Genomic DNA, 23566 nt, shown 5'->3' with positions numbered 1-23566 from the left:
GAATCCGTGGTTTGGCTGGTGACCCAACACTAGCCAGCTGGTTAGTGTCAAAGCTCCGTAGGCCCACTGTTGTATTTATTTATCCAGGCCGTGTCTCCATTTTTATATACCATTTTATGGCATGAGCCCAGAAATTAGGTAGATCCAAAATCTCAGGTGGACCACGCCACCAGAAAACAGTGTTTGACACCGGGTAACTCTCTCTCTCTCTCCAAAAAGAAACCCTGTTGGGCGAGAGCAGCATTCTCTCTTGGTAACCGGGATAAGTGGGCTCACCTTGTTGTGGTATGTTCGTCTGAAATCCACTCCGTTTATCATGAGAACATCGCTAGGGTAAAGCCGGGGCCAGCTCTATCTATGAATCAAGTGTGGCCCACCACAGATTAAAAGGGGTTGACGTGGATTGCATTCTACCCTTCCCGCGGTCGGAAGCTAGGTAGGGACGGAAACGGATTGGCTACTCCCCTGCCACTAGCCCCGTGGCTCGTGTTCGGTGCTCTGTGGGACTCACCATGATTTATGTGTTTCATCCATTCCTTTCATCCATTTTTATAGATAATTTTAGGGCTGATCCAAAAAATGAGAGGGATATAAATCTCAGGTGGACCACACCACAGGAAAAAAATAATGATTGGATATCCACCATTAAAATCCTCCTAAGGCCCATTGTACTGTTTATTTGACATCCAATCTGTTGATTAGGTCATACAGATCCAGATGAAGGGAAAAAAACAAAGATCAGATTGATGCAAAACTTTTATGGCCCTCAAAAAGTTTTTAATGGTCAGCGTTCATTCAACACTGTTTCCTGTAATGTGGTCCACTTGAGATAGATATATAACTCATTTTTGTTCTCACATAATAAAATGATCTAGAAAAATAAATGGACGGTATGGATGAAACACATACATTATGGTAGGGCCCACAGAGCACCGACCACCAGCCATTGGCTGGTTGCAGTGGGAGTAGCCAATCCGTTTCCGGTAGGGACATGGCGTTTGTGAGAAATCTACATTGTCCGTCCATTTCGGCGACTCATTTAGGACACAAGGTAAGGAGGGAAATGTTCAGCAGTTTGACATCGTCCACTGTCATGTTATATATATGGCATCCAAACCGTTCATAAGGTTATTCCTACTGGGATGAATTGAAAACACAAAAATATTAGGTTGATCAAGAACTTTTGTGCCCCACAAATGTTTCAACGGTAGCTATTATGTGGCCCACAAAATGGCTGGACGGGATGGATTTCTCACAAACAACACGGTAGCCATACCTTCCAACCGCAGGAACTTCCAGCTTGGCGCCGCAGGCAATCCGCGTTCGTGCGTTTGGATGCATGGGTATATTGAAGGCTTAAGTTGACCAAACCAGTGGAGATTGTAATCACTACGGTTGATAACTTACTAGAGCCTACAACTATGTTTATTTGCCATCCAAACCTGTTCGTAAGGTCACATAGACCCGTATGAAGCGAACACATAAATATGAGCTTGATCAAAAACTTATGTGCCACCGAGAAATTTTCAACGGTAAGCTTTCAATCCCCATTGCTTCCTTTACTGTGGTCCACTTGAGCCTTTAATTTCGTATTTTTTGTGTCTAAAATCTAAAATTGTCTGTAAAAATGGATGGACGGCATAGATAAAACATATACATTATGATGGGCCCCGCAGAGTCACAGACAGGACCGTCCGTATCAAGCTAGTTCCTGATGGGGGTAATACCCAATCCGCGCGCCCGTTAGGTGACTTCACAGGGTTCTAAAATTTTAGTAAGGTATTTATTTATATACCCAACCCTCAAACTGGCGAGTTGACTCATCCGATATTCGTGAAAACTCCGCCAATTGATTGAGTAAAAAATCTGATCCAATAGTAGTGAGCTAAAGTGCGATCCAATGAAGGATCTGGGCAAGGCCCGAGTCAACTCAGCGAGTTTTTAATTGCTCGAGAAAGAAGAGAGTGATACGTTACCATAAGCATAACAGCGTCGGCCTTGGGTATGGAAGAGAACATGTTACCGGCAACAAACTCCACTTCTGGGCAGCTGGGTGCTGTCTCGACCACATGAGGAAGATCTAGTACGGTGCACTTTATGTGGGGAAATGACTTGGCGATGGACCGTAGAGTGGTGCCGATGCCGCCTCCTATATCCACCAAAGACGTTAACCCTTGGAACACTTCCCCATAGCCGTCGATCAACGCAGGCACCACTTGTCGGGCCCCACTAGCCATTGCTTCATTGAAGATGCAGTTGTGCTCTGGATCCTTGGAAGCATAGGCCCAGAGGCCCTCTCCATACATCCTCTCAAAGGCAGACATACCGGCCTTGCCTTGCATGCAAGACCCCATTATATGCCATGCAGCTAAGCATTTCTCGTGCATCTGGAGTTTCAACAACGGTACTATGCTCTTCTCCTCGTTGATCAGGAGGTATTTGGTGGCCGAGGTTGGCCCGTATGATTCCTCCTCCTCATCGGACCCTTCATTTTTTAGGGTGAAGAGCTGCATGTGCACCAAGTAGCGCATGATCCGACGGAGGACGTCGATGTTGGTGCAAGGCGTAGGAAGTGAAACCGCGAGTTGAGAAAGTGTTATGGGCGACCCATGGCCGTGGATCACTTCAACTATTCCGGTGTCGACCGCACATTTGAAGACCATGGAATCAATGGATCCCATTGAATGATTCCACGCAATTGCTTGGCCCACTAGCTCTTCTCTCTCAGCATTCTCCATTTCTTACTTCCCTCTCTCCCGTTGGTGGACCGTACTTAAATAAGAAAACCCTGCCTACCAGCTGTTGAGCCACGGGTTTATTTCACTGGAATCTGGTTGCCGCCCGAAGCCTAGTAGGAAATTCTTAGGACAGGAAACTGGGTGGGGGCAGTACTGTGAATGTTTGTGAGATTGCCGGATCATGTTATGACATGGGCCTTAAAATGCAGTAGATCAGAAAATCCAGTAGTCTCCAACACAGAAAAAAGAAATATAATATAATTTATATGCCATTCATACTGTTTATAAGTTCATTCGTGTTAGGATAAATCGAAACAACCAAAAATATAGCATGATCCAAAATTTTTGTGGCCCTACAAATGTTTCAACTATGGCCATTCAATCCTTGTTGCTTTATCCTCATTATTTCTTGACATGCGGCTCACTTGAGTGTTGGATCTATCTCATTTTTGAGCCCTTGCCTTGACATGATCTGAAAAATGGATAGATGGGGTAGAATTCTCACAAACATTATGGGGCCACCTAGCTTGCCAGTCCCAAGAAGTTCTTTGGCAATCCGCATCCTATTTTATCCAATGTGGGGATACGGTTTCACGTCGATGAAATTCACATCATCCATCAATATATCATCCCTTGTTTGGCCTTACACCCAAATCTAGCTGATTCGATGTATCTGTCCCTGGAAAAGAGAGTAGGCTTGTTCACAATCCGCCGCTGGATCTATTGGGCCTCAACAATTCACATCTTTCCCCAAATGCTGCTGGCCCACTCGCTACTCAAATAGATCATGTCTCAGCTACGCCAAAAGATTTGGGGCTGGATCCGGTTTCTGACGATGACTCCAACAGTTTCTATACTAGTTCTGGACCGGATCATAAGGATGCTTGTGTAGTCTACTTGAGCCTTGGATCTGCCTCGTTTTCTAGCTTATATCTTAAAATGTATGCATAAGACCCATACATCACGGTGGCCACTCAAAGCTTCTACAAGTTTATTGTGTGTAAATGTATGGATAAGACCCATGCATGTTCCCAGCAGGAGACATGCAGGGTAGGACGCAATCCGCATCATTATCAGAATTGTTACATTAAATACATAATGTGATGATGTGGCTCAATTACATTACAACAAATAAAATTTTCTTATTTGTGGCGAGCAGAATCCTCCTCCCTCCGTAGTTTAATAGGCGTTGCTGTCTCGAGTCACTCCTTACTTCACTGAGTCGGCAAGACAGACATGTGTATTGTGTGTAAAGATGCAAGCCACGTGCCACATTCAGGTAATGGGTTAATTCAGGCCCACATATTAAACTGGTGGACGGGAGTTGTCCAGCGGGCCATATTTAAATTTGATTTTGCTTGGTCCAGTCCCAGCCCATTGCTAGCCTTATTACCTGTTAGCCAAGCGCAACAGTTCGGCCATTAGGAGTAACAAATAGAGCTGGTTTGGATCGTCTATGCTAGGCCGGACTTGTCCCTTAAGACCAGCGCCCTAGCTCAACATGGCCTACCATGGCAAGCCTAAACCTGACGCAAAAAAAATTTGGTTGAGCCTAGGCTTAATAAGATCCTACCGAACCTTAAATTTAATAAAATCCAGATTTCCTTCTTGAATTTTTCCAATCTATTCATTTATTCATTTATCGAGTGAGCTATGCATGCACCGAAAATTAAACAATTTAAAGTACTGTAACCTATGGTCTGAATTAAAGAGAAATAGAATAACATATTTGTGAAATATAATAAGCGTATGTACAGTTGGGTCAAGCCAGGCTGGGTTGGGTCAGTTGGGCTAAAGTGACTTCAACCTAAGGCTGACTCCAAAAGTGACTAGGCCATGCACTTGAGGCTCAGAACCTGCGTACAAGCTAAGTCAAGTAGGTAGAGCTAGGCATGGGATAACTCAACTTGGCAAACTCGAGTAGCCTGACTCGTTTAGATCCGACTCAATCCGAACCAAGTGGGTGAGTCGATCTGATTTGAGTTGATTTCGTTCAACCGAACTCCAACTGAGTTGAGTTCGAGTCACCCAGTGACTTGAGTCAACTCGATCCAAAATCCAACTTGGTACTGACTCGACTTGATCCAAAACTATATACACACACACACTTAAATTGTAAGTTTCAGATCCCATCATAAGTGTACTTAAGTTTTGAGTTGTGATTTCAGCTCGTGGGTATCCAACTATCCATTGCACATGACCCGACTCGGCACTTGTGACCAGGTCTGGCTTGGTCCGGATTAGTCCAAGCTAGACCTAGAATCAGATCGGTTTAGACATGTTGGACTTGATACTGAGTCAAGTCGAGTTTGGGTCAAGCCTTTTTCAAAACCAAATTGAGTCAGATCAGCCCCAACTCAGTCTCGATGCCCACCTCTACAAGTAGGTTAAAGCCCGGTCCAAAGGTGGGACGGGCTTGTTAGTCAGCACGCGTCGGGATAAATCTCTCCTCACAGAACCATCCTAAAATCAGCCAATGAAGCACCTGTGCCAGGACGAGCCCCACGTGAACGGCTCAGGTTAACCTGAAAAGGTGGACCAACCTGTGCCGATGAGAAAGGGTAGCGGATTGCCTGCAGCACCCGCCGCGGGGAAATCCCTCTGGCACCACGAGGCCCAAGCTCAGTGCGGGCCACTGTAATGTATGTGTTTTATCCACGCTGTCCATCCATTTTGCCTGCTCAATTAGGGTACAAGCCCAAAATTGACGCAGATCTGAAGGTACAGTGCACCACACCACAGAAAACAGTGGGGTTTGAACTCTTACCGTTGATAACTTATTTGAGGACATGGAATTTCTGGATTGAGCTTAAATTTGTGTTTAACCTTCATCCAGGTCTGTCTGACCTTATGAACAGGTTGGATGCTAAATAAAACATCACGGTCTAGTCTAGGAACTTTTCAACGGTGGCCGTTCAATCCCCACTGTTTTCTATGGTGTGGTCCGCTTGACCTTTGGATCTTTATCATTTTTAGGCTCATGTCCTAGAATGATCTGGAAAAATGGATGGACGGGGTGGATAAATTATATCATGGTGGGCCCACAGAGCTTGGGCCACGTCCAGGCAATCCGCTTCCACTCTCAACCGTTTATTTCTTGGAAATGTATTAGAGGGTTGCATTTGGGAGATTCGTTTTGCATGGGCCATCCAAAGTCATGTAAACCATATTGACGGTTTGGATCACTAAAATACGGTTCCAACGTGTACAACACAAGCATTGTACAATCCGCGCATTTGCAGGCACGTGCGGGACGCGGATTTCCTGCGGAAGGCTTTGGCAGGAAGTTCCTGCGCAAGGATGATAGGTGGGGCCCTGAAATGCATGTAACAAATCAATTCCGTCCATACATTCTTAGAGATCATTTTAGGACGTTTGACCAAAAATCAGGTAGATAAAAAACGCAAGTGGTCACACGAGAGGTACAATTGGGAAAGAAATTCCTACCGTTGAAACCTTTCTGGACTCCACCTTGATGTTTATATACTGTCCAAACCGTTTATAAGGTCATTCCCAATGGGATGAAGCGAAAAAGCTAAAAATATAGCCTGATACAAAACTTTGATGGCTATAAGAATGCTTCAACGGTGCTCACTGTATGCCAACGGTTTTTATATGGTGTGGCCCACTTGAGTGTTGGATATAGATTAGTTTTGGTCGAACGTCCTAAAATTATCTATAAAAATGTATGGACAGGATGGATTTATTACGAACATCTCATTGGACCCTACCCAGTATCCTTGCGTAGGAACTTCATGCCAAAGGCTTTCACAGGAAATCCGCGTCCGCACGTGCGGTCGCTTCAACGGTTAGAAGGAGGGAAAGTTTCCCGCCATTTCTCTCAACAAAGAAAAAAGGCCATCTCCCTCATCTACATCTCTCCACCTCTCTCGAGCCCAAACCCTAGCAGTTCTTCTGCAGGGCAATGGCCGAAACCCCAAAGAAACCCAAAAACTCTCCCTCCAATCCAAAACTCCATTCTCCATTTTCGGCCCTCTCGATCCCTCCGACGCCCTCTCCTGTCACTCCTCGCCGCTCTCTCCGTCGAATTCCGCCCACTGCGGAAACCGAAACCCTTCGGAAACCGGATGCCGACGTGCCCACAAAACCCCGTGCTCTGAAAACTCTAAAATCCGACAAAAAGGGCCAAAGATCGAGGCGTGAATCCAAGAAACTGCCGTCCGAACCTCCGTTCTCTCCCATCTCTCCTGATCTCGCGGAACCCATGAAGAGGAAACGGTCGGATGGGAAAATTGCGCCGAGATCCGCTTCTCGGGCTTCGAGGATGGTGTGTTTCGAGCGGGAAGGGGTGAAGAGGCGCACCTATTATAAAAAGGTTGTGTATGACGGTGGTGAATTCGGGATCGGCGATGACGTTTATGTGAAGAGGAGGGAAGACGCGAGCTCAGATGGCGAGGATCCGGAGGTGGAAGAGTGTCGGATCTGCTTCAAGTCCGGGAAAGCAGTGATAATAGAATGCGATGATTGTTTGGGCGGGTTTCACATGAGATGTTTGAGGCCTCCATTGAAAGAGGTTCCGGAAGGCGTTTGGATTTGTAAGTTCTGCGAGGGTCGGAGAACGGGGAAGAAGGTGGAGTTTCCGAGGCCTCCTGAGGGTAAGAGGCTGAGTAGAACGGCGAGAGAGAAGCTTCTTTCAAGTGATTTATGGGCGGCACATATCGAAAGGTAGCTGGTATTAGTGGGAAGAATTATGCAATGTTCTAGCAGAATTGACTGTGGCCAGCATTTGGCAAAGGTTGGGCCCACCTTTCAATGATCCTGACTGTTCAACTGGTGGGCCTCAATGCGAATTAATGATGCTGTAGAAAGCATTTTCTTTGGTCAATCCAAGCCATCTGATAATTTTCCCTGGAATGCTTAAAAACAATAAATGTTAGCCAATGGTCCATATGCAGCAGGAAAGTCCACCAATCAGATGGCTGGAATTGTTTGATGGAGAAGATTTTCTATCCAAAGCAAGTCCATGTAGGGCCCACCAGATGAACAATCTACATAACTGAAAGATGGAGCTCATCTGTATGCAATCCAGACTGAATGAAAATATCATTGTGCCTACAACACCTCTATGGAAATTGGTTGCATTTTGTAAATTCTATTGTTGTTATGTGTTTCCGTTATGTATATATTTTGTTGTTTTTTTTTTTTTTTTTTTTTTTTTTTGGGGAACTTGAACAGTTTATGGAGGGAAACGGATGGTACCTACTGGTTTAGAGGTCGATGGTATATAATTCCTGAAGAAACTGCAGCCAGAAGACAGTCACATAATCTTCGTAGAGAGCTTTACCGCACGAATGATTTTGCTGACATTGAGGTAGATGATGGGAACGGTCTCTTCGCTGTTTTTCTACTTTCTGTTGATGCATTCCACACAAGATGTTTCTGTAACTACTGACATGGCCTAACAAAGTTTTTTGTTTTCCGCATCCAATTGATCAAACATATACAGATCCATTTTTGCACATAGGAAAGTTGTATTCTTTCCCTTCTTGTATGTGTGATGGACAAGTCATTTGTTGCGAGGTACATAGGATGCTTGATCGAAAGACGGTGTTTTGATCAACCCCACAATGGCATGCGTGGCTCCACCTTTGAGAAACCTAATTCTTGCATCAAGCGGACCCCATCATTCAGCTTCCCATGACACAGCATTGCCCATATTAGATAGTCCTAGCCGTCCAATGAAAATGGACATAACAACCAATAGTTTGCATTCAGGCGACCCAATGGGGAAATTTCATGAAAATCCGCATCCACCATGGCAGCAACCATATGAACAATTTGGATCCCCAGAAGGCGGGGCCCGACATTTATAACTCTTTGGCTAAGAAAATGCTAACATTGTGTGTTTCCTCTTGCATTGGATCTTGGATGATTTTTGCAGAAATATGCTTGGAAAGTGAAACCTGAATGGAATTGTTGAACCTTTGATTCACAATAGTAGATAAGCAGACTAGGAAAATTCTGAGAACAATCACATGATGAAGAAAGAAATATGCTTTTTTTTTGGCTTAAGCTTGAAGTTGAATTTACCTGGAAACAGCGGCGCATTAACTAAAGCCAGCATCATTAAATTTTAGACTGCAAACTAGCAACTGTTGAAACATTACACAAAACAAACATTTCTTTGCAACCACAATCTTGCAGGAAAATAGTACTGATAAAATTATGTTGCTAACCCTTTCCTATGACTTGCATTAGTAAACACCTGTGTATTTCAGGTACCAGTTTTTTTTTTTTTTTTCAAGTCCATTGCCCTGGTAAAAGAAAGAATGCTGCAGCAGAAGATATTTTTACTATTTTTACTTCCAAGTTGGGAAAATCGTGTAAGGAATACTGATTTTCTGGGTTTTCACTCTAAGATTTCTGTTGTTAAAATTTATGGTATTTACGTGCAATTACAATATAGGTTTTTGAAATAACTGAGCATGTTTGGTGTTTGATGATGATATCTCCACCAGATGTGATGTGTTGACTGTTACTGTACCTTTTGACCTTTCATATTGAGCTGAGCTCCTGTATAATTTGGTGCAGATGGAATCTGTCCTAAGGCATTGCTATGTTATGAACCCTAAAGAATTTTCTAAAGCCAGCAGTGAGGGAGATGATGTCTTTCTCAGTGAATACGAGTATGATGTCCGCTGGCACAGTTTTAAACGTATTGCAGATCTCGATGATGAAGAGGTAGGTTTTTTAGATTCTACTAAGTCACATTGAATTTGGAGTATGAATTCAGAAGTGATGGTGTTTTAGCAACTCATGTTTTGAAGTTCAATTTTTTTATTGCATCTCCAATGATGCATCTTTGTAACTTCATCTGATATTTCAACAGAAGTATTTTTGTTAACTTTTGGATAGAGAGAATCCAAAATGTGGACATGGAAAACTCCTGTGGAATTGTCAGCAAATGGAAAACTGTGGAAGCCAACTATGATTCTGTTCGTTGGTTTGGAGTATAGTTTTCCATGGAAATGTTAAGAAGTCAATGGTCAAAGGGTGAAAATTGTCTTTCATAACTTTGGAAATCAACATTTAGCATGTTTTTGGAAGAAATGATATTCGCATTTTTTTAGTAAAGCCCTGGAAATGGAAATTGAATTCCACAGTTACTTTTTACATAAACAACAGCAATCCATGAAATTGAATTCATTTCCAGAGTATTATCTCAAAACAAACACCCCCATCCGCTACTGATGCAGGTTCTTTGTGGACTTCCCTGAAGTATCACCTAAAACATCTCCACAGAATGTGTGAAATGTATACCATGATCAGGACCATGGTTTTAATGCTGAGTCAACTCAGTATCAGTGGAGAATGAAATGAGTCCCCTGCTCATTGTGTTGATCAATTCCAAGTTCTAACCTAATCAGAATGAGTTGGTAAGAGTGGCACCAGTTTTAGTCATTGAGCTAGTCGCACCTTGGAACCTATATTTAAGACCATATCAAAATTATTTATCTGCTGGGTCGTCTTGTGGATGGCCCATAGACCAAGAAGTAGGTGATTAGAATATGATGGCAATATGATCAGTACACTGCAAATGGGTGGTAGCACAAATTTGAGAAAAAAGAACAAGGGTTCAAATTCAAAGGATAAAACTCAAAAGGCAGGAGTTTAGATCATCCAATTACCACAAAGGTTGAGCATGTTTGCCATGTGTATGGCAGAGCAAGGACCATGGAACTTCCGTGAAATGTTCATCTTAGTAGCATTTCTCAACTATTAATTATAGAGGAGATGAAAAAGGTTTAAATTTTATTGGTTTCACTAATGGCAGAATGATGGAGAAGCAGACAATGATGAAGATTGGGATTCTTCTAAAGACTCAGGATGTGATACAGAAGAAGACTTTGAATACAAAAAAGAGACTGAGATAGGTTCATCGGCTGCAAAATACCCAGCTAACAAATACCAATCCCATGAATTGGCAGCGGTATGGTTCTCTCTGTTTTGTATATTTGGATATTACAGTGTTGTGGCTACATCCATCTAATGCACTTTCAAATGTTGTGTTCTAAAAATAGGACTCACGGAAGGGGCATATCTTTGGTCTTCAGAAGATAGGGACAGAAAATTCCAGAATATGTTAGATGCCATCAGAAGACCAAACTTGAAAGAGCTAAAGCAACACTGCTATTAGCCACTTTACCAAAGTCGCTGCCTTGCAGAAACTGTTGGGTTATGGTTTCGCTGTTTGTGCATTATGGCTTTTAGTAAAGGCATGTGCTCAGATGACAGAGAAATGGAGGAGATGACTGCATTTGTCAAAGGTGCAATCTGCAAAGATAATTGTCTAGGGCGCTGCCTCTATATTCATGGTGTTCCTGTAACTGGCAAGGTTGGTTTCTCTTTTTAATACTACTGCATGTTTTTCCTGCCATTTCTAAGAAGGTAGCGATTCATCTAATGTTTATGTGATGTCATACATGTAGACGATCTGGAGTCTAGACCATCCAAATCATGCCTGTCATGTATGGGGCATAGCCCGAAATCACACTAACTGGGTGATCTTAATCATCTGATTTCACGTGTTGAATTTGGACTTCTGACCATTTTATTCTCAACCATTTGTAGTCCAACAGTTGGGTGGATAGAATCATTTGATTAACGAGATATTCATGCTATGATCTCCATCCACAATGGGCACTGATTTCGATGGTGTGGATTCGTGTACATACATGCCGTGGCATCGTGGATGAGTCACTGCCATTTAGAAAATGGTGGCAAACACCCTGTATTCCCATACCTCATTTTATGGAAATAATTTGTTGATTTTCATTTTCTGGTGCCATTTGTGAGTTACTGACAAAGGATGATGGTTTCCTTTTCTGAGAATGCAAATACTCATGTTTTTCTACTTGCATGTTTGACTACATCAAACTGCAGACTATGAGTGTACTCGCAGTAATGAAGAATCTAAGGTCTGAAGTTGATGCAGGAAGTATAAGACCCTGTTGCTTTGTAGAGATTAATGGTCTGAAATTGGCCTCCCCAGAGAATATATACAGGGTAACAAATTTTTACATTAATTGTATCCTTAGTTCCTTACTCTAGTCATGTCTTTTCTTGTCCTCACTACATTATCCGGACATAAACACAAAGCTTTTACAGGTCATATATGAAGCTTTAAGTGGACATAGAGTTGGATGGAAAAAAGCTCTTCACTTGCTGAATGAGAGATTCTCCGATGTTAATAGAGTTGGCAAAGATGAAAATCAGCCCTGTGTTCTACTCATCGACGAGCTTGATCTTCTTGTCACAAGGAACCAGTCGGTAATTTCTGCAGCTTATGGTTTATTTATTTTCCAGTTACTAAAATGCAAACTGCTAATGTAATGTCTTGGGGACCTTTTTATTTTTGTGTGGCTGTTTTTAAGATTTAGAAGCATTAATTTTTGTAATCACTTTTTTTTTTCCTGATGACAGGTTCTGTACAACATTCTTGATTGGCCTACAAAACCGCATTCTAAATTGATTGTAATAGGTAGTGGTTTATTTGAAAAACAGTGCTTTTCATATGCTGAATTGTGTTGTAGTGTTGTGATTATGATAACACTATCATCACTCGCTATTTTATATTCTTGTTAATCGCAGGCATAGCAAATACTATGGATCTTCCAGAGAAGTTGCTGCCCCGTATTTCAAGCCGTATGGGCATCCAAAGACTATGTTTTGGTCCCTACAACCATCAACAACTGCAGGAGATCATTTCAAGCCGTCTTAAGGGCATTAATGCATTTGAGAAGCAAGCTATAGAATTTGCTTCAAGGAAGGTTGGTCTTGAGCACAACAATAGTCTTGTGTTCTGCTTATTATAAAGGGTCACAATCTTCTGAAATGGATGTTGGAATGCTTATATATACATTTATAAACATGCATACATAAATACATGCATAGTGGTGCATATGAATCCTCAATCTCTAAGGAACTTCATGGATCTACGTATAGTATTCTTACAAGAGCACGGAAGACCGCATGCATCTGTGCACCAGTACAGACTAATTGTCGTTTGCTTGTATTATAGTGCATATGTTAATGTCAGGAAAGTGTTGTTATCCTGTGGTACTCAAATCTTTCAAATCTCTTAATACCCATGTCGGATATGATGCAACAGGGATATGGTGGTGCATGGTGGATATGATTCTGTGTCAGATATGGCTTGGACATCGCTCTATATTTTAAATGACAACTAGTAAAAATCATAAGAGTATATTTAATCATCATCATCATCATCATCATCATCATCAAAGCCTTATCCCAACTAAATATGATCGGATACACAAATCTTGTTCTGCCATTCCACTCTATCAAGGGCCATCTCAGTTAAACCATAGGCATATGAATATGTTAAAAATGAACAAAAAATGTTAAAATACGTTAATGATGAAATTACTAAAACATTTGATATACAAGCATGTGTGTGTGTGTCTGCCTTATATGTGTGCACGCGCATGTGCGTGCGTGCGTTTGTGTGTGTGTATTTATCTATCCAATAAATATAAACAATATTGCACATTTGTTTAGGTTGCCGCTATTTCGGGTGATGCACATCGTGCCCTGGAAATTTGTAGGCGTGCAGCAGAACTAGCTGATTATCGACATAAGCAGTCACCACAATCAACAATGCCATCACTTGCTGATCATGATTCTCAAGCAGGTACATAGAAGTTTCTGAAATGCAATATAAGATACTCTTCCACTTATCCTCAACCATGACAAGATGCAGCAAAAGGCACAATTATAGGTATTATAGTCCACAATTTTTTTTAAAAAAAAAATGTTAAAAAGATTTGAGTGTATAATCCCTATAATCACACCCTTAGCTGCATCTTGTCATGGCTGAGCATGAGTTCCCTTGTTCATGTGATATAATTCAATACCATATTCATGGCAGACATAAATGTTTTTTTCTGCTTAATTCAGCTGGATATGAATGTTCTGTTGATCTAATGTAATTTTGACTCACCTACACTTTACAATTGTGATTAAGTTGTTTTCAGTTGTGAAGAAAATTGAGGACTAAAATCTGAACTAAATTCTTAGGATTGTTTAATCATCATCATTGCCATCATTGCTGTCATCTTCATTAATAATCATAATTGTTGTTGTGGTTTGGGTTTTATTAATCTCCACTACACTGTTAAAGAGTGTTTACCTTCACCAACCTTTCACCGATCCTCATCAGTGGATGTGTTATAGATACATGCCATCCATTAGAACAACACCACATAGGCTACTGCCAAAACCCATTGTTTGAACCAGGCAAAAAGTAGCCTATAGTGCCTATCAAGTGGATGGTCAGTACGTTTCTAGCCTACCGTTCAACTTTTCAGGATAAATTATATTCATCATCCAATTAATGGATGTTGTAGGTTGTATTCGTAGTATTGATATCATTACATGTATCCCTGGCTCGGGATAGTGATAGGTGTATTGATATCGCTGATATTATCGTTGATACTCGGAAAATGTATCGTGGCTGAGGGTAACATTGGGGAAACATGAGGAAATGGTGGAATTTCTCAATGAAACTTTAGGAGATGCTAAAATACACATATCTGCATATTTAGGAATTAAATAATTGCAAAAAAGATGTATACATAATAAGTTTCTCTTTAATGGAGGTCTAAAAGCATGTAACACTGACTCAGGGAAACATTAGAGAAACATGGGGGATATGGTGGAGTTTTTCAATGATACTTTAAGAGATGCTAAAATGCACATATTTGCATATTTAAGAATAAAATAATAGCGAAAAGATGCATATTTGAATATTTAGGAATCAAATAATAAGTTTCCCTTTAATGGGGCCTAAAAGCATGTATTGTTGACTCAGGGAAACATGGGGAAAATGGTGGATCCATCTATCCATCCCACCATCCATCCATGCATGCATATACATACAAACACACATGCATGATCCATCCATCCATGTGTGCATGCATACACATATACACACAAACACACACACACACACACACACACACACACACACACACACACACACACACACACACACACACACACACCAGTCCATCCATCCATTCATGTATACAAACATCCATCCATGATTCATCCATCCATCCATCCTTACCTATACACACATACAAACATGCATTATATCATATAACCTAGCACCTATAAAAAATTGAATTTTTTTTGATAAACAAGTTTTTGGCGATATTGATACATTGACGATATTATCAAAATGTCGCCGATACATTAATGATACAAGCAACACTTGGAATTTACACAGTAAAAAATATTGGTTATACATCAACGATACAAGGGACTTGGAATTTACGCAATCGAAAATATTGGCGATGCATTAGCAGTATATCTCCGATTCCTGGAATTTCTGATACTACCAGTGTTATCGGTATCTCCAAGCTGGAGATATGAATGATATCGGGGAACGTTATCAATCATATTGGGGATGCTCCAAACAATGGTTGTAGGGTACTTTTTTCATGTTTTATATAATCATTCTATCTGGATTTTGGGAATTGACCTATCCAAGAGGTAGCAATTCTAATGAATGGTCTAGACCATCAAGTATGTTCACTGATAAGGTTGTTGTTGAAATGTACTTCTGGAGACTTTGATCTTTGCTGACTCTTCTTTGGCTAACATTGCCTACAAGACACCTGGTTTGATGGATTGTTCCCATCACTGATAAGTTTGCTATTAAATTGCTGCTGGATTTGCAAGTATTATGTACTGACATCTTCATTGAAAGTTTTGGTGCTCAAATTGATATGTTTTCCTACTTTCAGGAAAACAACTTGTTGGTATGGTTGAGGTCGAAGTGGCCATACAGGAAATGTTTCAGGCTCCTCATATTCGAGTAAGTTGAAGTTAACTTCCATTTTCCATTTGACGATGATGAATCATGGACTTCTATTTGATGCATCTATTGTAATAGAAGGCTCTATATTCTGCAAGGACCCTTGAAATGTTCAATGACCAAAGGTGCCAACCATGAACCTCTCAAGTAAGTTGGAGACTTTAAAAAAAAAAGCAAAAAAAAACACGCCAATCCACAGCTTAAGTGGTAGACTGAGTAGATAAACTCATTTGAACACTGTCATGGTGTCAATACCCAAGTGGGGTGTGTACTAACCTGCTAACCAATAAAATAAAATGAAAAACTAGAGTTTTTTTTTTTTTTATATTCTGATTTGAACTAGCGTATGAATAGTTGCTTTTTTGGACCTGTTTATTTTGCAACAATGTCCCTCTAGAGCTGGATATTCAGTGGCACGGAGGCCGGTTTGTAGTGATGCAGTGCATAGTAAGCCTATGTTTTTTGTTTTGGTGTTTTGGGGATCCCTACTGTCGTATAGCTTGCTGTCTAGGTAATTTTGTCCAGTAAGCCATTTGGTTTTTTTTTTTTTCAGATGAATGGATTTTGTATTTGTTTCCTTCTTATGATTGGTGATGCCCCATTGATTTTTTACGGAGCCTGCTCCTAAAAAATGTACAGTCCATTCTTGGAATTAATAATATTATAAGTGGCCCTGCTCACACCTTTAGTTAATAATTAAAAAAGAAAAAAAGAAATGCTATGATCATACAGCCCCTGTCTTGGCAAAAACAGATCACACTACATTTTATTAATGTGTTTACACTTCTACATGACTTGACACGTGCCAACCTGGCACGTGTACTGGACATATGGGCTGTGCGCATGGCGAGACTCACTCCAGTCATTCGGATGTCATGAACAAGTTGGTACGTGCACACACGAGGTGATTAAGGACGTGCTTCGATTACAGATTGGAGGGCTTTGATGGGTGTTATCTTGCATTGATTGAATCCAGCATCAGATAACAGTCTCCTCCACTCCTTTTCATTCCTTTCTTTTCCTCCCGTCTTGGCTAGCATTATCATGTCCGTTGCTAGCCTCACATGTTCAAGCTCCTGCAGATCATCAACGCCTATGATAATGTCGACTACGATAACCTTACCGCTCTTTGCATCTATGGCATCCTTACATCTCTTTAAGATCTTCACACAATCCTCATCACCCCAGTTGTGTAGTACCCACTGCAAGCAACAAAAACATCGATGAGGCCACTGTACCTAGATTTATGCATACATTGTGCAATAAATCTGGACCATTTAAATTGTGGCCCTGTGCTGAAATTTAGACCAATCGAATTATCTTAACCATCCGGAGAGAGTCTGTTAAGCATGCTTTTTTTAATTATTTTTTTAATTTTTTAATTTTTATTTTTTGAATTAAAGAAAATTAAACTACTGCAAGGGTCATGTGAGCAAATGGGTTGTGGCTACTGTGGATCCACTGTAATGTTTATATAAAAAATCTATCCAGCTTGCCAGGTGTATCATTGTATATCATGGACTTTAACAAAAATCAGCTCCATTTGGTCTTAAGTGTACCAGATAATTGGAAAAATTGTACAAGGCAACACTCGACCTCCAAACTACTTCCATTAGTGTGACGTTCATGAATTGCATATATGGATATGATTTTTGGCATACAAGCCTAAATATTTATTTTGAATTTAATGATAAGATTAGATTTCATACAATTATCATGATGAGTCCCTTTATAAATAAGGGTGTACTACTTTCTCAACTGGTTTCTTTGGTGGGCTAACAAGAATTAAAGGTAAGTTTCTCTTCTTTTCTTTTTTATCTTTCCTTTTTTTTGGTGCGTGTCTTTGGCCTAATATTGTACTAAGAATCTAGATCCCTGCTTGCAGGGAGTTGGCCAATGTCATCACTGATGGTGTCAAGACTGCTACGTTAAATGCAGTCAGTAATGATGAGGTTCAATTACATTGCAACAAATATATAATGGTCAGTACATAAGTATCACAACTGGCCTTTCAAAATCCAAAGGGGCATCCTACACCGTTCCCTTGAATACTCTATAAAGTCCAGGCAATTTTTGGTGGGGCATCATGCTTTTTATGTAACATCTATTCTGACTGTTAAATGTGCGATGCCAGTCAACTTTGATTTTCACTAAGCCCAGTATGATGATTATATGAAATCCACTATTAGATGACATTCAAAAATTTAGACATAGAGCTTAAAATTCAGCTCCATTCGTGATTCAAGTGAGCCATACAAGGGAATTGGTTTAGAAGGTGAATGTTGCATGTACACAGCTTCCAATCATGTGATCCACCACCTGAATCATGGATAGGATGACTCTGGGCCCTTAGCTTAAAATGACATGGTGCACTTAGTCGTAGGAATGGATTTTACATAAGCACCTCAGTGCGTAACTCATTTGCCCACATGGCCACCTAACCAGCCATAATAAAAATATCTATATATATAAATTTTTAAAAAAATAAAAATAAAAAGAGTGTAAAGAACGGTGGTGGAATGACAATTATATCAATTGATGGTATCTGTTTGAAAACCTTTCTGAAGAAGATACCAAAACGTAAATTCCATATTAATTATATAGTTATCTGTAAATTTTCAATTTTTTAAGAGTTTTAATAATATATTTATACACCCAACTCTCAAACTGTCGAGTTGACTCATCTGATTTTTGTGCAAATTTACTCGGCCAAATGATTTGATTAAAAAATCTGATCCAATAATAGTGAGCTAAACGGAGATCCAACGAACGATCTAGGCAAGACCAGAGTCAACTCAGCGAGTTTTTAAGTGCTCTTAAAAGAAGAGAATGATACGTTACCATCAGCATAACAGCGTCGGCCTTGGGTATGAAAGAGAACATGTTGCCGGCAACAAACTCCACTTCTGGGCAGCTGGGTGCTGTCTCTACCACATGAGGAAGATCTAGTACGGTGCACTTTATGTGGGGAAATGCCTTGGCTATGGACTGTAGGTTCGTGCCAATGCCGCCTCCTATGTCCACCAAAGACGTTAACCCTTGGAACACTTCTCCATAGCCGTCGATCATGGCTGGCACTACTGATCGGGCCCCACCAGCCATTGCGTTATTGAAGATGCCGTTGAGATCTGGATGCTTAGAAGCATAGGCCCACAGGCTCTCTCCATGCATTCTTTCGAAGGCAGACATACCGGCCTTCCCTTGCATACAAGATCCTAATGTATGCCATGCAGCTAAGCATTTCTCGTGCATCTGGAGTTTGAACAACGGTACTATGCTCTTCTCCTCGTTGATGAGGATGAATTTAGTGGCCGAGGTTGACCCGTATGATTCCTCCCTCTCATCGGACCCTTCATTTTGGACGGTGAAGAGCTGCATGTGTACCAAGTAGCGCATGATCCGACGGAGGACGTCAAGGTTGGTGCAAGGAGTAGGAAGTGAGGCACCGAGTTGAGATAGTGTTATGGGCCGCCCATGGCCGTGGATCACCTCAGGTATTCCGGTTTCGACCGCACATTTGAGGACGAAGGAATCAATGGCTCCCAATGAATGGTTCCACGCAATTGCTTGGCCCACTAGCTCATCTCTCTTAACATTCTCCATTTCTTACTTCCTTCTCTCCCGTTGGTGTACCGTACTTAAAATTGGAAAACCCTGTCTGCCAGCTGTTCCGCTCCTGCTCTGGTTTATTTCAAGATTTTTTAACCCGAGACTTCCTCACAATTGTCGTTTTTTCAGCTTTGATAGAAGCCGAGGTAACCGGACGCGGATGGCCTAAGTATCAGTGAGGGTGCTACGTGAGCCCCGCTATCCAGTATGATGTATTTGTTTTATCCATTCTGTCTATCCATTTTTACAGATCATTTTATGGCATTACCCAAAAATTGAAGAAGATCCAAATCTTATGTAGACCACACCACATGAACGAGTGGTGATTGAACGCCCACCATTAAAAACTTTTTTCAGCTAAAAATTTTTGGATGGAGCTTATATTTGTGTTTTCCCTTCGTATAGGTCTTTATGACATGATAAACAGGTTGGATGGAAAATAAATATTACCATGGGCCTTAGGAATTTTTTAATGGCGGACGTTCAATCCTATCAATGTTTTATTGTGGTCTGATTCACTTGAGTCCCATTTCCTAAAATGATCTGAAGAAGTAGATGGACAGAAAATACATATATGATGTTGAGGCCCACAGACCATTATCCAGTATTCGCTGCTTGCAACGATCACCAGGCAATCCGCGTCCGGTAGAACCGTACTAAAAGAGCTTAGCTATGCACACATGTGCCTGCATGGCACCTATGTGAGAGATCCAATCCATTCATCTTTCATTAGGTTAGTCCACCTTCTACCTGTTTTCCCAAAAAGAAAATCAGCTATTAGCATGTGGGCCTCAGTATTAAAACGCATCATGTTGATGGGTTGAGAAAAATCTTCATACCTAAGGTACCATGTTAGCATATATGTGGCATGTACATGAACTTTATGGCCCATGGCTGGTATCTTAGCAATGCTGATTAGGGCGGTCAATGGGCCGGGTAGTTTCGACGGACCTTCGGGCTTAGCTCATATTGGGCCGGTTTGGGGTGGCATATCGGGTCCAATGGTTGGGCTCTGGCTTAAACCAGAAGCCCGTTGGAAATTGGGCTAGACTCGGGCTTAGCACCTCAAAGGTCCATAAATCCATACCAATCTGATAAGTCTTTTCTGAACCTAATGTTCCCCATTTTCTTTAATTTTTTCCCGTCTCACACATGAGGCACACTAAAACATCATTTATCGCCTGAGATATTCAGGCCCGGGCGGGCTTGGGCAGACTCGGGCTGGACTATTTCAGCCCGTCACAGCCCCGGCTGGATTTGGGCTTAGATTTAGAATTACAGTCCAGGCTTGGAAAGACTCAGCCCAGCCCTAACTCCGCCCATTGACAACCCCGCTACTGAGTAATAAAAATTTTTAAGAGGGGTTTTAAGATACTAAGGCCGTGTATGACAATCAATACACAGGCACTCATGGATTATACATGTGGCATATATTAATTCATATAAATTTAGCTGAATTAAGTCCTCTATATCCAACTCACAATCTGGTGATAGTGGTTGAACCATCGTAGCCACTGGTGATGCTTGTTTATGGAAGCAGAACCTTGGGATATTTTTCTTTAACTGTCTGATAAATGTTCACAAACATGATACTTAGGGGATGGAATAATCATAATTTTAGATTAATGATCCATCTACACCAGGTACTATAATATGGACGGTTTAATTTCACTTTGTGAACCATATCTACAATTTCTAAGTGCCTACATGTTTGCCATCCATCATACTTTTTGAAAGTATCAAAGTCTTTCAAGTGTATTGCCTTATACACCCACTAAGGATATCCCTTGCATGACGTGGCAAAAGCTTTATATGGTACAACTGATGTATGCCTTTTATCCACGCAATCCATTCATTTCCAAGCTCAATTTAGAGCATAAACCCAAAATTGATGCAGATCCAAAGCTCAACTGGACCACACAACAGAAAAATAAAAATAAAAATTTAGCATGTTTGCTCCAATATTGGAAACATATGAATTAGTTTCAAGCCGTACATTTGTTTTACAAATTGTAGCACATCTACACGCAGATCAACTGGATTCTTGAGCTAGGGAAGTGGTGTCGTTTGAATGGATGGACTAGATCTTTGACCTATCATGCCATGCTTGAACGTATGTGGTGTACGTGCATCAATAGGCCCTCTTTTCAAATGCTCTTGTTTTAGATACGAAAGAGTTGTTGCCTATCACAATCGAGGATATTTATTGGGGATCACACATTTACAATGGTGATACTGGATTTACTGTCCAGATCACCAAATAATGGCCCCACACATTCACAGTGGTCCTCGTGTGAATCACCCAACAATGCACATGGTCCTGCCTACCAGTAAAATAAGGCTGTCTACTGTACATATGCAAAAGGGTGGATGGATGGGGAGTGTCCATGCAGTAAGCCTACTGTTAGGGCTGTACACGAACCGAGTTAGCTTGCTCGACTCGACTCGAAAAAGCTTGATTCGACTCGGTTTGAAACTGAGTTCAAGCTGAGTCGAGCTGATTTTTTTAGCTTAAAAAATTTTTGAACCAAGTTCGAGCTTGCTCAAGCTCGGCTCAACTTGGATTGAACCCCAACTTGAATCAAACCAGTTCAGTGACTCGCTTACTTTGATATTGATGTTGCTCACCAAGTGTTTAATGAAATGACTCAATAAAATGTCGGCTAGTGGCAAGGAAGTATGTATATGAAACAAATACTCTTTTCTATTGATTTCGATGTTGCATACAAGGTGTTTAATAAAATACCTGTAAAATTGTTGTTGTTGTTTTACATGTAGTGAGAATTTGAAGGTATGGTCCATGTGTTTGTAAAAATACTACACCGGCGAACTCGGCTCAATCTTGGCTCGAATTGGCCTGAGCTGCTGACCGATCCGAGTTGGCCAATCAGGCTTGAGGACTGAGCCGAGCCGAGTTCAAGCTGGGGTTAGCTAGTGGACGAACCAAGTCGAGCTATGCCAAGCTCGACTCGATTCCACTCATGTACACCTCTACCTACCATAGATGGCAAGAAGAGTGTCAATGGGCTTGGGACCATTCATCTCATGAACCCCACCATGAATTTCGGGCATAGCTATATTTGTATACATCAACTATGTATATGTAGTTGGCAGTATTAATGTAAAACGCATGACCTTGATGTTTAACTTTTTAACATGTCATGTCTGTTAGAATTATGGGCCACACATGGCATATTTCCATCTAGCAATGTAATAATAAGATTGAATTGATCACAGACCATCAAGATGGGACCCATGCAATTGTTGGGTGTACACACTTTCAATAGGAGTTAAGGACAATAGACAAATCTCAATAGAGGAGAAGGCTTCTCTCCTAGTGATGGGATCGAGGAGATATGAGCTTAGGAAAGTCATATGATGTGTTGATCTTCCTGTAGCCCCATTATAAGGAGGTGCTCAGTTACCAATTCTACACACTTTACAGGAACGGTTCTTTCCACCAGAGTGTGCAACCAATGTAAGTCTAGTAGAGGTGAAAGACCAATGGGCAACAATCATTCACAATGCATCACAAGCACCCCATGGTAGTTACAAAACTTGCCAACGGTTCACATTTGATGTTCTAATGTTGCCTTTTGATGAGCAGATAGGCCTGAGTCATGTAAATTGTGAAATGTTAGATGATACACGGTTAGAATCATCCCTCACATAGCATGTTAGCCCGTGTGTTAATGGAAGTCGATTGCCGGAAGATCCATGTGGCATCACCTGGCCGGAGCTTTGTAGGGCCCACCATGACTATGTGTTTTATCTGTGCCGTCCATCTATTTTGCGAAATCATTTTAGAGAATGAGCCCGAAAATGATGTAGATCCAAACCTCAAGTGGACCACACTGTTGAAAACAGTGGGTATTAAATGCCTACTGTTGAAAGGTTTAAATAGAGGGCATCATTCTCCCCGCTGCTTTTTTGAGGTTTGGTCCACTTACGCTTTGAATTTTCTTTATTTTTGGGCTCCTGCTCTTGTTGATACTCCATTTAAAATCAGATTAAATAACTCTTTATCTTTACTCCAATGTTGTTCAAAATGTTTTTTTATGACTCCACATCCCATGGGACAAACATACAAGTCAGATAAAAGGTCTTGGCAATAAAAAAAAAAGGCCAGCTGGACAACTCCCGTCCACCCGTTTAATCTGTGGACCTGAATTAACCCATTACCTGAATGTGGCACGTGGCTTGCATCTTTACACAGATGTGTGTAAAGTTGCAAGCCACGTGCCACATTCAGGTAATGGGTTAATTCAGGTCCACAGATTAAACGGGTGGACGGGAGTTGTCCAGCTGGCCATATTTAAATTTGATTTCGCTTGGTCCAGGCCCAACCCATTGC

The 23566-nt window shown here is 41.2% G+C and overlaps 4 protein-coding genes and 1 non-coding gene across 5 annotated transcripts; 3 read left to right on the top strand and 2 right to left on the bottom strand.

The window, feature by feature from the left end:
- Positions 1–1925: 1925 nt before the first annotated feature.
- LOC131249901 ((RS)-norcoclaurine 6-O-methyltransferase-like) lies at positions 1926–2738 on the bottom strand. The gene has a single exon (XM_058250641.1). The coding sequence runs from the start codon at positions 2736–2738 to the stop codon at positions 1926–1928; it is 813 nt and encodes a 270-aa protein (XP_058106624.1).
- A 3887-nt stretch (positions 2739–6625) lies between these two features.
- Positions 6626–7777, top strand: LOC131221183 (origin of replication complex subunit 1-like). The gene has a single exon (XM_058216354.1). The coding sequence runs from the start codon at positions 6664–6666 to the stop codon at positions 7426–7428; it is 765 nt and encodes a 254-aa protein (XP_058072337.1). The 5' UTR covers positions 6626–6663; the 3' UTR covers positions 7429–7777.
- A 1513-nt stretch (positions 7778–9290) lies between these two features.
- LOC131249891 (origin of replication complex subunit 1-like) lies at positions 9291–13421 on the top strand. The gene is made up of 9 exons (XM_058250635.1): positions 9291–9440; positions 10534–10689; positions 10781–10841; positions 10988–11094; positions 11643–11765; positions 11868–12029; positions 12183–12240; positions 12351–12529; positions 13281–13421. Exons 1-9 carry the CDS (start codon positions 9291–9293, stop codon positions 13419–13421), a joined length of 1137 nt encoding a protein of 378 aa, XP_058106618.1.
- LOC131223605 (small nucleolar RNA snoR28) lies at positions 9354–9428 on the top strand. The gene has a single exon (XR_009160579.1). It is a non-coding gene; the product is annotated as a small nucleolar RNA snoR28 (small nucleolar RNA).
- A 2894-nt stretch (positions 13422–16315) lies between the features above and the next one.
- On the bottom strand, positions 16316–19209 carry LOC131221173 ((RS)-norcoclaurine 6-O-methyltransferase-like). The gene is made up of 2 exons (XM_058216345.1): positions 18445–19209; positions 16316–16805 (listed from the first exon to the last, which is right to left on the bottom strand). Exons 1-2 carry the CDS (start codon positions 19204–19206, stop codon positions 16512–16514), a joined length of 1056 nt encoding a protein of 351 aa, XP_058072328.1. The 5' UTR covers positions 19207–19209; the 3' UTR covers positions 16316–16511.
- Between the last annotated feature and the right edge of the window lie 4357 nt (positions 19210–23566).

This window comes from Magnolia sinica, chromosome 1 (assembly GCF_029962835.1).
Source record: "Magnolia sinica isolate HGM2019 chromosome 1, MsV1, whole genome shotgun sequence".
Lineage (NCBI taxonomy): Eukaryota > Viridiplantae > Streptophyta > Magnoliopsida > Magnoliales > Magnoliaceae > Magnolia > Magnolia sinica.
The sequence above is the reverse complement of the archived record's forward strand: the minus strand, read 5'-3'. Positions and strand labels throughout refer to the sequence as shown.